The sequence below is a fragment of the Astyanax mexicanus genome, chromosome 11 (assembly GCF_023375975.1).
Source record: "Astyanax mexicanus isolate ESR-SI-001 chromosome 11, AstMex3_surface, whole genome shotgun sequence".
NCBI lineage: Eukaryota > Metazoa > Chordata > Actinopteri > Characiformes > Acestrorhamphidae > Astyanax > Astyanax mexicanus.
In genome coordinates, this window is record NC_064418.1 from 2,004,009 (window position 1) to 2,018,945 (window position 14,937).

Here is a 14,937-nt window from a genome sequence, read left to right on the forward strand (position 1 = left end):
TTGGCCAGACAGTGTATATTTAATGAAATATGGGCCATTAATGTTTGCAAATCATTGAATTCTATTTCTGTTCACATTTATTCACATTTTGCACAGCGTCCCACCTTTTCTTTGGAATTTTTGGTTTTAAAGGGTTCCTCTGTAAAACTTTACAATAAGGGTTACAATTAACAGTACTTAATTATAATTAGTAATAGTAATAATTAAGGTACTATTTTTATTATTAAATATTACTACATTTTAATAGCATGTTTAGGAATGTAAATAATGATGAATTGAGAGTTAATAAATAATTCATTGAGATTCTGTTGTAAGGGTTGTAAAGTGTTACTGGTTCTTCTTACAGTTTTACATTGAAGAACCCTTAAAAGTTAGTTAGGGTGTGTTAAAATAACTTTTATTTTAATTGTAACATTGTACTAAATGTTTTATGTAGTGTTTGGGGTGTGTTAAATGACTATTATTTTATTTTACCTTTTTAACATTGTACAGAATGTTTTAGGTAGTGTTTAGGGTGTGTTAAAAGAGCTTTTAACTTTAACATTGTACTAAATGTTTTATATAGTGTTCAGGGTGTGTTAAAATAACTTTCATTTGAATTTTAACATTTTAACATTGTACAGAATGTTTTAGGTAGTGTTTAGGGTGTGTTAAAATAACTTTTATTTTAATTTTAACATTTTAACATTGTACAGAATGTTTTAGGTAGTGTTTAGGGTGTGTTAAAATAACTTTTATTTTAATTTTAACATTTTAACATTGTACAGAATGTTTTAGGTAGTGTTTAGGGTGTGTTAAAATAACTTTTATTTTAATTTTAACATTTTAACATTGTACAGAATGTTTTAGGTAGTGTTTAGGGTGTGTTAAAATAACTTTTATTTTAATTTTAACATTGTATAGAATGTTTTAGGTAGTGTTTAGGGTGTGTTAAAAGAGCTTTTAACTTTAACATTGTACTAAATGTTTTATATAGTGTTCAGGGTGTGTTAAAATAACTTTTATTTTAATTTTAACATTTTAACATTGTACAGAATGTTTTAGGTAGTGTTTAGTGTGTGTTAAATAATTTTAATTTAAACATTTTAACATTGAACAGAATGTTTCATATAGTGTTTAGGGTGTGTTAAAGGAGATTTTAGCATTGTACAGAATGTTTTAGGTAGTTTTAGGGTGTGTTAAAATAACTTTTATTTTAATTTTAAGGTTGTACAGAATGTTGCATGTAGTTTTTAAGGGTGTGTTTAAGTGCAGAAACTGTGTGTCTGTCTCACACATGCTTATGGCCCATTGTCATGCAGAAGATCTTCACTCCTAGTTGGGGGGGGGTTGTATCTGCATGATAAGTAGTGGGCGGTACAGTTGTGTGTGTACTGTTGAGGTGTGAGTGTGTGTGTGTGTGTGTGAAGGCCATATATTTTCTACAGGCTGCTCTGCACAGTTCAGTCTTTATTTTAATCAGAGTGAGAATCTGAGGAGCTGGAGGATGAGCGGTGTGTGTGCTGAGGTGTGTGTGTGGGATCAGATGTGGAAGCGAGATCTTCGGCTGTATGGAGGTCAGGTGTGCAACACACTCATGGCTGGTGAGTTCAGCTTTTATTAAACCTATCTACTACCTGTCTTAACCTAAGGGAAATATTCCTAGTCCTAGTCTTGAACTACACAATATATTACATTTTTACTAATATAGATTTTCCATTGATAGAGAAATCTAGTCTAAATATAGGCCTAAATTTGTTTTTTTTTTAAAAAGGAGGCAAAAATATAGAAGATTTTACAATAAAAATAGGATATTTTAAATTAATTGTGCAGTAAATAGATTCTTATCTAACTTAACTCAATCATATCAATGTATTTCTTCTGACATACACTTTCAGGTCATCTAGGAGAGAGTTTTGTTAATCCAGCTCAGTATGCTGTAAATATACTAGGAGATTTATGTACTTACTTAAAATATATTAAAAAGTGCATTAATATTATGCTTTCATCAAATGTTTAAAAGTAATCTTTGATCATACTTTTTTTAAGTACAATATAGTGTATTTGGGAAAAAACTACACTTTTAGTTTAATGTAATTCAATATACTTCTAAAATATATATTTTTTTCAAACATACTTTAGTACATTTTTAGCATTTAGAGTGTCATGCTGGTTGAATTGCCTGGTCTTGTTGCTGTGAATATATGACTTATTTTATTTATGTAATTCACTGAATGAATGATGTCGCTCTGGTTAATGTTCCTGAAAAGTTATTTTAGCATTTTTGGATCTTTGAACGTTTTTAAAGGATTTTAGAATTAGTGTTTATAGGGGTCAATAATAATGGCACCATTTATAAGAGCTGGGGGATGTGCTGCTCATGGCCTCAGTTTGTGATAAAGTGTGTGTGTGTGTGTGTGTGTGTGTGTGTGTGTGTGTGTGTGTGTGTGTGTGTGTGTGTGTGTGTGTGTGTGTGTGTTTCAGGTCTATGGGCAGACAGAACTCCTCTGCACGATGCAGCTCTGCAAGGTCGTCTGCTCCCACTGAGGAGACTCCTCTCTCAGGTACTAAAAGAGGCACATTATTTTATAGACTTTAAACTACTTTTAAGGGTTATTCTCCAAAAAAAAGTGAATATTAATGTGCACTGCTAAAACTAATTGTGAAGCCCAAACCATAACTCATACTATACAAGATACCCATGAAAGTGAGGTCAGCAAAAAAAAAAAAAAATCCACATTTTGGTCTATACCGCTAATTCCTGCTTTATATGTTGAATTAAATTCCAAATTACACACATTTTAAACATGTGGGTTACACAGTAGAATCTTGCCTAAAATTTAAATCAAGAGTCTAATAATTTTAAAGTGATCAAATTAACAATGGTGTTAAGCTTGTTGTGTAACTGCACCACTAGATGGTGCTACAGCATTCTAAATATTTTACACCACAAAAAATGTAAGGTTTAATGATGATGTCACGTTTTAAAATACAACAACCAATCATAATTCAGCTTTGATTAGCCTTATAATTAGCTAATTCCCACAGAAGTTTAATACACACTGAATTATGAAGGGTATCAACAGCATTATCATTCTAAAGACACTCCCAACATCCAACACATGCTGTGAGGCTTAAATAATTCATCTTTTTGAGAATGACTACTTTGTCAACAGAAGATAGATTAATCAAATCTAAAAAACATAAAATTATTTTAAATCAGAGCTTAAATGCTTAAATCAGAGCTTAAACCTACATGTAAAGTGTCAAAAAAGGGCACTTGATTAGTATTTACTTAATTAATATTAATTTTGCAAGTACGTGTGACTGTGTGACAATAAAGGCGTTCATGTATTCATTCATTTATTCATGTGTATTAGATGCCATTGTGCCATTGAACTGCTAGGACCCCAGAATTGCCATTTTCAGCTATTTCATTTTTTTTATACTATATTATTTTTACATTTCATGTTGATTTTAAGGACCAGGCATGTGAAGAACATCAACAAAATCATCCAACTTATATTTTAAATGATAAATCTGGCAGCATCCCTCTGTAGAACCAGTCAGATCTTCAATTCTATTCTTATTCAGTTCAGTCACACAGTGATGGAGGGCATGTCGTATCTCGTTGTGTCAGGAATATATACATATATGCATGTTTGGTGTATATCTGAGTAGTTGTGTATTTATTATATATTGTGTTTATACAGGGGCTGCATGCAGATATGGTCACACTGAATGGAGTCACTCCGCTGCATGAGGCGTGTCTAGGTGGACATCTGGCCTGTGCCAAACTTCTGCTGGATCATGGAGCTAATGTATGTTCTGATAGTGTAACATCTTTATTTATATGTGAATCAGTTCTTATTTAAGTCTATATATACTGTATATACTTTCTCAGGCCAGTGCTGTATCAGCTGATGGAGCCACGCCCCTTCTTAATGCATGCTACAGTGGGAACCCAGCTCTCCTCAGAGTCCTACTGAAGCACAGCTCCGCCCACCACCCAGCCCACCTGCTCAACTCACCTATCCATGCAGCAGCAAAGAGAAGTAGGTTTATATACCGGTATTCTTTATTTATTAACCCCATGCACGCTACTAGTCAAAGGTCTGTAATGCCTTTAAAAATATATAATGCAAATATTCACATAAAACACTCAATTTCCTCAATTTTGGGAGTTGACTGCAATAATTAGCTACAGACAACATTTCTTCCAAATTCCAAATAAAAATATGGTAATTTAGAGCATTTATTATTATTTGCAGAAAATAGGCCTCAAATAATGCAAAGAAAACAAACAAGTTTTAAGAGTTCAGAAATCAGTATTTGGTGTAATAACACTGTTTTTAATCACATTTTTCATGCATCTTGGCATCATGTTCTCCTCCACCAGTCTTACACACTGCTTTTGGAAAACTTTATGCTTCAAAAAAAAATTCAAGCAGTTCATTTTGTTTTTACAGCTTGTGAATGTTCACTAGCTCAGTGAATATAGTGGTGAATATGGTTTAAAATCAAAGCACAGTTAGTGATCACTGACACAGATGATGTGAAAATGTTCTGCAGGCTTATATAACAGTGTGCTCGTGAATTTCAGATCACACAGAGTGTGTGGAGCTGCTGCTGTCTCATGGAGTGAATGCTAATATGGTGGTGGCTGGAGACGGAACACCCCTGTACTGTGCTTGTGAGGCCCGGAGCACCGAGTCTGTCCAGAGACTTCTCCTATTAGGTCAGTACACACACACACACACACACACACACACATATATACAGGTCCCTGAAACGTCTCACATGCTGCACATTGATACCTGTGTAAACGCCTCCTTCTTCACCAACAACTAAAACCCTCATATTAGAGAGAGGAGAGACTCGTAGCTTTATAAAGGGAACTGGATGAGTTAGCAGCTCATATGTGGAGCATCTTTTGCTGGAGTGGAGAGTAAACAGCTGCTCTGAAGTTCATGCTCAGGTCCAGGAGCTGAAAAAAGGACAGGCGGTTTGCTTTTGCTGTTTCTTTAGCAGCTATAGCTGCACAGCTGCACCAAGAGATGCAGTGTGGGTACGAGAGAGAAGCACGTAGCACTAATGCTAATGCGTAAAACCATAAAGACGCATGAATTCTGATTGATTTGTTCGTTTACATTCATGTCACATGTCAATGGATTGGATACGTATCCAATTTAGGACTACATATGAAAGTGACTCAAATCTGATTTGAAAAAATTTGGCACGTTCACACAGCTATGAAAAAAATCAGATCTGAGCTACATTAAGCAAAAAATCTGATTTCAGTCAATTCAGCCTGATAATGTGAACAAACAGCCCGAATGAGTTTAAGTGTAAGAATAATAGTGTAAAAAGTGATCTAATGGCTTGTAAAATAATGTAACTATGTGTATAGGTTTAGAGTGTACTATATGTATTCTGCATGTATTAACTAGTGTTGTATATGTGTTTAGGCGCTGATGTGCATTGTGGGCGTGGCTGTGACACACCTCTGCATGCTGCTGTCAGAGTGGGCGGAGCTAAAGAGGTGGAGCTGTTATTGGAGCATGGGGCTGATCGGAAATGTAGGAATTCTGAGGGCCGGACACCTCTGGACCTGACTACAGACAACCATATCAAACATCTACTGCAGACAGCAGGTAAGAGGATATTCAGTTTCTCTAATTTTGCTATTTATAGGTTTATGTTTGAGTAAAATGAACATTGTTGTTTTATTCTATAAACTACAGACAACATTTCTCCCAAATTCCAAATCAAAATATTGTCATTTAGAGCATTTATTTGCAGAAAATGAGAAATGACTGAAATAAAAAAAAGATGCAGAGCTTTCAGACCTCAAATAATGCAAAGAAAACAAGTTCATATTCATAAAGTTTTAAGAGTTCAGAAATCAATATTTGTAGGAATAACCCAATCACAGTTTTTAATCACAGTTTTTTTTCATGCATCTTGGCATCATGTTCTCCTCCACCAGTCTTACACACTGCTTTTGGATAACTTTATGCTGCTTTACTCCTTGTGCAAAAATTCAAGCAGTTCAGTTTGGTGGTTTGATGGTTTGTGATCATCCATCTTCCTCTTGATTATATTCATATTTTCATCATTTTTAAGTGGTCTCTTATTTTTTCCAGAGATATTTGTTGAAGTAGTCTAAATACTGAATGAACCAAAGCTTTAAATTATAAGCCATTTTAACCCATTTGTTGATTTTTGTGTTGCAGGAACTCGATCTCTTTCACAGTTGAGCCGGTTGTGCATTCGTCAAACTCTGGGACAAAAAAGACTGAATAAAGCAAAAGTTCTCCATTTACCGCACATCTTACACAGTTATCTTCTGTATCAGTAACATGCCAGAACTTTGGTAGTACATCTATTTTGTTAAAATTGAAAGAGAACCTCGTGCCACCATAGCAACGTGCATCTTACATCTGGGAGTACAAACACACCAGACAGTTCTGGTGAAAATGGTGAAGAAGCTTTTCCATGACTGTTAATGTTATGGATGGGGGCTTTTCAATTACATATTTTTTGTTTGTTCATTTTTAAAGCAGAAAAGATGACATTATTTTTTTTTTATGAATATTCTAATAATCAAAAATGCAGTACTCTCTTTTTTTATTGTTGGACTGTTATATTATGGAAGGGTGTTATACTAAAACCTACAACTACATGTATAAAACCCAACATAAATATTTTTTATCCTGTGTTTATTTCAGGAAAATGTCTAAAAATAAAATGTTTAAATTTAAAATGTCATGTGTATTGTTTATTCTTCTTTCCTCAGAAAAGTACAGAAATGTAAAGAAATTTACTGAAAGCTAAATGTTAAAAAATGTTCTTGTCCATGAGGAGCTCATGTAGCCTTAACTTCTGACCCCAACTCTATATTTGACCAAATATAATACATATAGTAATAGATAATTTAATTATTACAGCACATAGAACATAAATAAATATTGTAATTAATTTTTAATTTTAGCTCTCATAATGTTCAAAACCAAATAGCTTCTATTTAAATGCAGTTAAAATAAAATTGTATACAATACCATTATTATATTTCTGTATTTCAAGCCTGCAACACATTTAATCAACAAAAAATGTTGAGATAGTAAAGTAAAGTATTCACAACACTTTTATAATGCGTTTGTTACAAACTGAACATCTTCTGCTCCTCAAAGGCGGTACTTTTGCATTCAATCAAATAAAATTATTTTATTATTACCTGTTGACATGACTTGTTTGAAATTACATTACATTTAATATAATTTTGCACCTCATTACCAGACCAAATTTCCCCTATCCCATCTACTTTTTAATGTGTTGCAGGCATGAACAAAACAATTCATATCTTGTGTTCATATTGTCTTTAAAATCCAATAAAATCCTAAGTTAATAAAAGAAAAAGTGCAGGGGTGTTTTTTTGCTGGAACATTTTGACAGTAGCGCAGTTCAATAGTCTATCCTTGATGTAATAAAGGCATGTACTCATTTTTGTGCCTCATACAGGGTTAAGGCATTTCTGAACTTTGCAGTGTTTCAAAGATAAGGAAAAGCTGTCCTAGAAATATCTTGTATTTTTTCTGGCCAATTGTCTCACACACATATCATATCCACAGTAGCATCACAGCGCACTCGGAGGAAAGCACAGCGCCTGGGTTCTGATACATCAGCTCACAGACGCAGCCTTGTGCTGATCCACATCACCCTAGGAGTGATGAGGGGAAAGAGAGAGAGCGCCATCTACTGTACTGTACCCACCCAGAGAGAGCAAGACCAACTGTGCTCTCTCAGGGCTCTGTCAGCTGATGACAAGCTGCATGACCGGGATTTGAACCAGCAATCTCTCGAGCATAGTGGCAGAGCTTTAGAGCACTGGACCACCTGGAGCCTTGCGTTTCTCAAACTCTTCTAAAATTGACCTAAAAAACTCAGAAACAGAGGCAAACGAGCAAACTGAAATATAATATTTTCAAATAACTGCGAAGAATAATAAGGTAACCAAGAAATTATTTTTTAAATTTGCAACATACACTTTTTTGTGATTCTTAAAATATTGATTGCATGCTTAATTATTTCGCGTAAAACTTTTGCCACAAAATTAACTTCATATGTTCCTGACATGACATGGTCACACAAAATTCAGGGTGCATAGAAACATTACATTACATTATATCACATTACATTACATTTGGCAGACCAAATGAGCTTTTGTCCAAAGTGACTTACAATAATGATGTACATAGAGTAAAAGAAGTTCAAGGTAAACAAAAAAAAAACAAAAAACTGATGCATCTTTTTTGTAATAAAAATAAAATTAAAAATTAAAAATGAAAACATACATTTAGATAATCATTTGATGTAGGAACAAAAAGTGTATATATATATATTAAATATTAAATATTAAATATTATTATTATTATTTTTTTTTTTTTACAAATATAAAATTTGATTTTATATTTTTATAACACATTTAAGATTAGCATTACTATATTGCACGATATATGTCTGTTTGGTTGCACTTTGTTTAAAAAAGTGCTATATAGGATTTACCCCTTTAATCCAGATGTGTGAGGAATTCCAGCTGTCACCACAGCCATCACGTAACACAGACCACGCCCCCCGGGCTGCCCAGGCCCCGCCCCCGCGTTTACCTTCACCATCCTTCTGCTGTTAAACACCGACAGGACTTCCCCTCCGCAGACTCAGCGCGCGCGCCGCCGCCGCTCTCCGCCGCTGTGTCCGCGCGCTGCAGGACCGCCATAGAGGTAGGAGTCGGTGTGTTTTCTCGGGTTTATCCTTCTGAATGCTCTCTCTGTTTCTCTCTGTGTGTGTGTGTGTGTGTGTGTAGTGATCTGGAAATCCACACGACGCTGTCCTCGTTTCTGGAGGAGGGAGAAACTGCGACGCGGAGTGTTTCTCATTCCTCTTATTAATAAAGCTTTTATTTCCCGGATCCGGTTAAATCACACAGTTTTCCGGCTCTTTCCTCCAATTTCCTCTGTTCCAGCTGCTGTTTAAACAGGTGCAATGCAGCAGACCTCACAGTCTTCCTCTCTGTTTCCCCCTGATTTTCCCTTTTATTTAACACTGTCCTCACTGCGGACACACCGACCGAGGACACTAGTGATCCCAGACAACCCCCCTGTTACTTACACATCCTAAATAAACCAGAAAACTGCATTTGCAGAAGAAAAAATAAGGTTTCCACTGGTTACTGGGGTATCTCAGGTGGTTGTTATGGTGTTTTAATTCTTCAGTGGTTGCTATGATGCTGCTTTGGTGTTCCTAGGTGGTCACTAATATACACTTCCTAAATAAAAGAGAAAATTGCATTTTCTGAAGGAAAACACAGAACAGTCTATCAGTATTACAAGTGGTTGATATGGTGTTTTTCCCCCAAGTAGTTGCTATGATGCTGCTTTGGTGTTCCTTGGTGGTCACTAATATCCCAGGTGGTTGCTATGTTGTTGCTTTGGTGTTCCTAGGTGGTCACCAATATACACTTCCTAAATAAACTGGAAAGCTGCATTTTCTGAAGGAAAACACAGAACAGTCCATCAGTATCCCAGGTAGTTGACATGGTGTTTTTTCCTCCAAGTAGTTGCTATGATGTTGCTTTGGTGTTCCTAGGTGGTCACTAATCTCAGGTGGTTCCTATGGTGTTTGTTGTTCTTAGGTGGGGATTGGGGAGTTTAATATCCCAGGTGGTTGCTGTGATGTTGCACGGTAATGGAGTTAATTTTGTGCCAATTTTTTTCACACAAAAATAAAAAAAATCCTCCATCAAAACATCAAAAGGAAAAAGTGTATGTTAGCAAATTCGACAGAGAGAAAAGAAACAGAGAAAAACTGTGCCAAAACTAAAAGCTAAAATAACTGTAAAGAACAATAAAGTAACTAAGTATATTTTAATATATATGTATATTTGCTATATTTGCTATATTTTTTTCTCTTTTGAATTTGCAACATAGTGGACCAACACCAGCAGATGACTTAACTCTCCAAACCATCACGGATCATCAGTAAATTTTACATTTTTATTTGAAATCAATGGAGCAGAGTCTGGAGGAAGAGTGGAGATTTATTTTGGCCACATTAGAAGTTTTTCTATTCACATGGCAATTTTAACTAATACATTTTTTTAATGTTTTTTCCCGAACACTAGCTAAGACCCCATCACACTGTGCCACAAGCTTTTCTTCAGGGTCACGTGAACCCCAGCGCTAACTGAGTGCTAACAGCTGGTTCACGTCACACTCAAATCACCCACAGACAGCAGGGCCAATTATACTCCCTCTGAAAATCACATCCACCTGTGATCTGCTGCTAATAGAGACAGCTACTTCAGAAGTGTGGAGTATGAGTATGACTCAGCAGCCAAACAACACAGAAAGGATATATTCAGAATATTCAGAGCTTTGCATTTACCTTTTAAAGAATTAAAAATTTAAAATTTTGACCTTCAGATACTTTGTAAACCAATTCATTCATTAAAAAATGCTTTTTTATACTGTTCCTACAGAAATACTCTAATGCACCAAATCTTTGGTCTATCATTTAGCTAAAAATGGTACAAAAAAGCACTCAGGATTTGGCTAAATCCATGAAAAGTATCCCAATTCCTTTTATTGCTGGATGAATATTTTATTTTAGTTTACAACCACCTAAGAAGAAGCATTTTAAGGCAGGAGAAGGAAAGGCAAGTTAATTTACATAGAACTTTACATGAGAAATAAAAGCTTTAAAACTGTTAAAATTAACAAAGATTTAAGAAAATTAATACACAATAAAGGAAAATAATAAAATATGGTGAAATAAAGTTCTTAATTTAAAAGGTCGAGAAAAGTGTAGTGTTTTTGAAAAAAATATTTTTAGTTCATTTTCAACAGCCTATTCGGATAAATTTAGTTTTACATTGGGACGTAGATCAATGTAATTTTATTAGAGATGCATCAATATCAATACTTCTATTGGATATCTTCCCGATACTATGCTAATTTATTCGTACTCGTAATCACAAACGAGTACCCGATACCAACAATACGATTCCGTTGTTGTTGCAAAACATCTTTACAGAAATGTGAACGCAATAATTATAGGAAATCTTACTAACACTAATTGATTTAGATGGGAGTAGCTACTTGATTTATGCACTGCTGTCGCCCCTAAAAACAGCCTCAACAGCATCCTGTGGCCACTTATACAGTATTATAGGATGATGATAACCATTCGACTGTTTGTCTATGCTGTTAATTAAGTTAGTAATAGGATAGATATATGATTTTTAAGTAGTTCTGACCCATCTGAGCTGTAAGAATTCTCAGATCTGGCTCTGTACCCTCTTTCATTTTGTTACCTCTCTGCTTCACTCTGTGGTGTGTTTACCTGATAGTGGTCGGCTTGGAAATAGAGAAACTGCTGTGGCTTTCATGCTCCCAGAGGACACATTAAGCTTCTGCATCATTCCTACCCATTCTCCTCAAACTGTTCTTACTGACATTTACTATCGATCTGTGTCTGTGTGTGTCAGAGTCTTGCATTAAGTATTAACGTGAGTGCAATTAGAAAGGAGAGACACTTACGTGCATTAGCAACAGGGGATGCATCCATCTTTCTGTGTGTGTGTGTGTGTGTGTGTGTGTGTGTATACAGCTCTGAAGTATACAGCTCTTGAGTAAAATGAACATTGTTTTTTTATTCTATAAACTACAGACAACATTTCTCCCAAATTCCAAATAAAAATATTCTCATTTAGAGCATTTATTAAGAGCTCAGAAATTAATATTTGGTGGAATAACCCTGGTTTTTAATCACAGTTTTAAACATGCTTATTGGCATCATGTTCTCCTCCACCAGTCTTACACACTGCTTTTGGATAACTTTATGCTGCTTTACTCCTGGTGCAAAAATTCAAGCAGTTCAGTTTGGTGGTTTGATGGCTTGTGATCATCCATCTTCCTCTTGATTTTATTCCAGAGATTAAAAAAATAATAATTTGGTAAAATCAAAGAAACTCATCATTTTTAAGTGATTTTATATTTTTCTCCCAGAGCTGTATTTGAATATGTACTGTGTGTGTGTGTGTGTATATATGTGTGTCTGCTTTACAGAGCTAGCCACTTTTCTGCTTTCTCTCTTTTCATGTATATCATGACTATAGGCTTGTCACGATAAGTATTTTTGTGTAGACGATATATTGTCCCAGAAAAAAATAAAAATAATAATATTGTTATTTTAAGCCCATTTTAAGCTGCTGCTATGATAATATAATAGCATAATAATATAATACGTTTTAGAGAGTAATAAACTTTTAATTCCTGAGAATATTTAGACATTTGAACTTTTAAAATATAATAACGATTTTTATAAAATCTGCTATTAGCTACAGTGCACCAGCAAGCTGAAATTCTCTACAGGAAACAATAAGACTAATAATAATATTTTAATAATAACTTTTCTTTTTTCTTTTACCTTTTTTTTTGTTTTACCCTTATCTATTTTGTCATTTTATTCATTTACTTTACTTTCTTTATAAATAATTGTAGCTACTTATTTTTTTGTCTTCTGTTATTGTTTGTGTTTGTTATTTTTTATTATTCTAATTGTTTGTCTCTTTATTTTATAATTTCTTCATTTGTCCACTTTTATTCTGAATTATTTTAGTTCTTCTTACTTAAATCATAATTTTTGTTTTGTTTTTCAAGTGCGTTTGCTATTTAATTGTTAGTGATTGTTTGTAAAGTTCATTTTTTTAGCTTACCTTTCTAAATACTTGATTTTAATTTTAATTGAATGATTTTTTTTTTCAGTTCCTTTTTTTTTTTTTTGACATGGTTTCTGGAAGTTTCTGTTTTTTATGTAGAGGGTACAGGTATGTTTTCTCAGGATAATCAGCTGTTCAGCTGCTTCACCATCAAAGACCAGCTTAGATCATCTGAAACCAGGCAGCTTCCATTTCAGAGTAAAGAGGGTAGTGTGTGTGTGTGTGTGTCTGATGTGAGTGTGTGTGTTTGCCCAGGGCACTGTGTACACCTACAGGTGTGTGTGTGTGTGTACACAAGGTGGGATCCGGTGAGAGAGCGCACCTTGTTTCACTGTGGAGATTGTTCACTACTGTTGCACAATAGTCACGTCACACCGACAATAACTGTTTATTTCTCTGTATTGGATAAAGTGGTCGCTTGAACACCTACATACACACACACACACACAGGCGCACACACGCACACTTTACAGCTGGCTGGACTGTGGATTATACTGAAACAGGAACAGAGATTCTGTAATTAGTGCAGTCAGATACACTGCTCTTAAGATCTGCATCATCAGGGTGTATTCTTATGTTCAACATGAATCCAGTAGCTGTGTGGAAAACATGGCCACTGCAACGTCTCTTAAAAGTGAAGCCACCACTGGTCTAGCGCTCTGCTCATTCCCATAACTTTTAATGATAAAAACAGACAATTTTCAGCTCATTTTTCTCATCTAAACTGTCTTTTCTTCTCCTTCTTCTGAAGGGAGAATGAAAAAAACACATATATGTATTTAAAATAATAATAATAGTAATAAATAAACAAATAAAATAAAGAATGGCTGCTAGATTTAGGTTGAGTTGCAATTACCAGCATTTATAGTACCTCTTAGTTGACCCTCTGGTAGTGTACTTCATATGCTCTAGTGTAAGTTCTGTGTTCACATTACCAGGCTGAAATGACTCAATGTGACTCAGATCTGATTTTTTCATGACTGTGTAAACGTGCCAAATCCGTTTTTAGAAATCCGATTTAAAGGTACACTAGGTAGGATTGAGATTTTGTGCTCGTTGGCTCCCCCTACAGTTGCAGAGTGTATAAATATTTCAGGCGGATTAGTTTCTTTTACTGGTTTTCTGGCTTTCACAGACATATTCGGTCTCTTTCCAGCTTCTGCCAGAGTGTCTGTATGTTAGTTTGTAAAGAATGAACCAGTAGTCCTTGTAGAACTGTTAGAACTAAAGGTCGGAAAGCAGGTCGCAGTTCTCGCGAGCGTTGGTCGCGGCCGCCTCGGAAAACTTACAGAGTCTGGTTTGAGCTCAGAGGAGCTCCGGCACAGACACGAGAGCACCGCTATTCCTCCTATTACACCTCAATGCAGCGCTGCAGTGAGTTTCAAGCTGTAATTTTACTTCTTTAAAAAGATGAAAAAATCAAGGAAATCCTACCTAGTGCTGCTTTAAGTCTCTTTCATATGTGGTCCTAAATCAGATACGTATATGATCCATGGACATGCAGCATGGATGTGAACGGTCAAATCATGCGAAATTATACAGGTATCAATGTGCAGCATGTGAGACATTTCAGAAACAGATTTGTTCACATTACACACTGATACAGATCACTTACATTTCCAGTGAATGTGAACAGGCAAGATAGACCAATCCAATTTGAGCAATGTGGCTTGTAATGTGAACGTTTAACATGGTTTGTTTCCAGTTACTACATATATAAAACTGCACAGAAATATACATCAGTCAAACACACACAGGAATCTTCCTGTATTTACTTTCTGGCTCCGCCTCAGTGTAACGGTTAGGCTCCGCCTCTGTTGTGAACTGCACAATTTAAGACTTCAATTTGACAACATGGCAAACAATTCATTTCTGCAGAGAAAAAGTAAAAGGTTACCACAGCGTTCACGTTTTCCACAGCCATCGCAAAACACGTCATGCATACAAACAAAACAGACACAAAGCAGCTAACCTAACCTTCACATTGCTGCTCTTTCGCTTTAATGTCAGAGTGTTAGGGAGGGTGTGTGGGTGAGACTTTATCTAATTGCATGTGCACAAGTGCTGCACAGCGTGAAAATGGATGTGAACTGCAGAACTAGAATGTCCTGATTATAGTAAGTGACTCTTGCGAAAGAGCATCAACCTGTATTAACAACACGACTCACAAAACCACTAAA

The 14,937-nt window shown here is 35.3% G+C and overlaps 2 protein-coding genes across 3 annotated transcripts in view; both read left to right on the forward strand.

Annotated features, from left to right (window-relative positions):
- The first annotated feature begins 1,153 nt into the window (after positions 1 to 1,153).
- asb11 (ankyrin repeat and SOCS box containing 11) lies at positions 1,154 to 6,742 on the forward strand. Its single transcript, XM_022665675.2, has 7 exons — positions 1,154 to 1,583; positions 2,464 to 2,543; positions 3,693 to 3,800; positions 3,884 to 4,034; positions 4,583 to 4,717; positions 5,448 to 5,633; positions 6,216 to 6,742. The coding sequence occupies exons 1-7, from the start codon at positions 1,487 to 1,489 to the stop codon at positions 6,338 to 6,340; spliced, it is 882 nt and encodes a 293-aa protein (XP_022521396.2). The 5' UTR covers positions 1,154 to 1,486; the 3' UTR covers positions 6,341 to 6,742.
- A 1,917-nt stretch (positions 6,743 to 8,659) lies between these two features.
- Positions 8,660 to 14,937, forward strand: part of sytl5 (synaptotagmin-like 5) — a 30,996-nt gene continuing 24,718 nt past the window's right edge. For both annotated transcript variants that reach the window (XM_022665662.2, XM_022665663.2), the window contains exon 1: positions 8,660 to 8,759. The gene's annotated coding sequence lies outside the window, so the exon portion shown is untranslated. The remainder of the gene's footprint in view (positions 8,760 to 14,937) is intronic.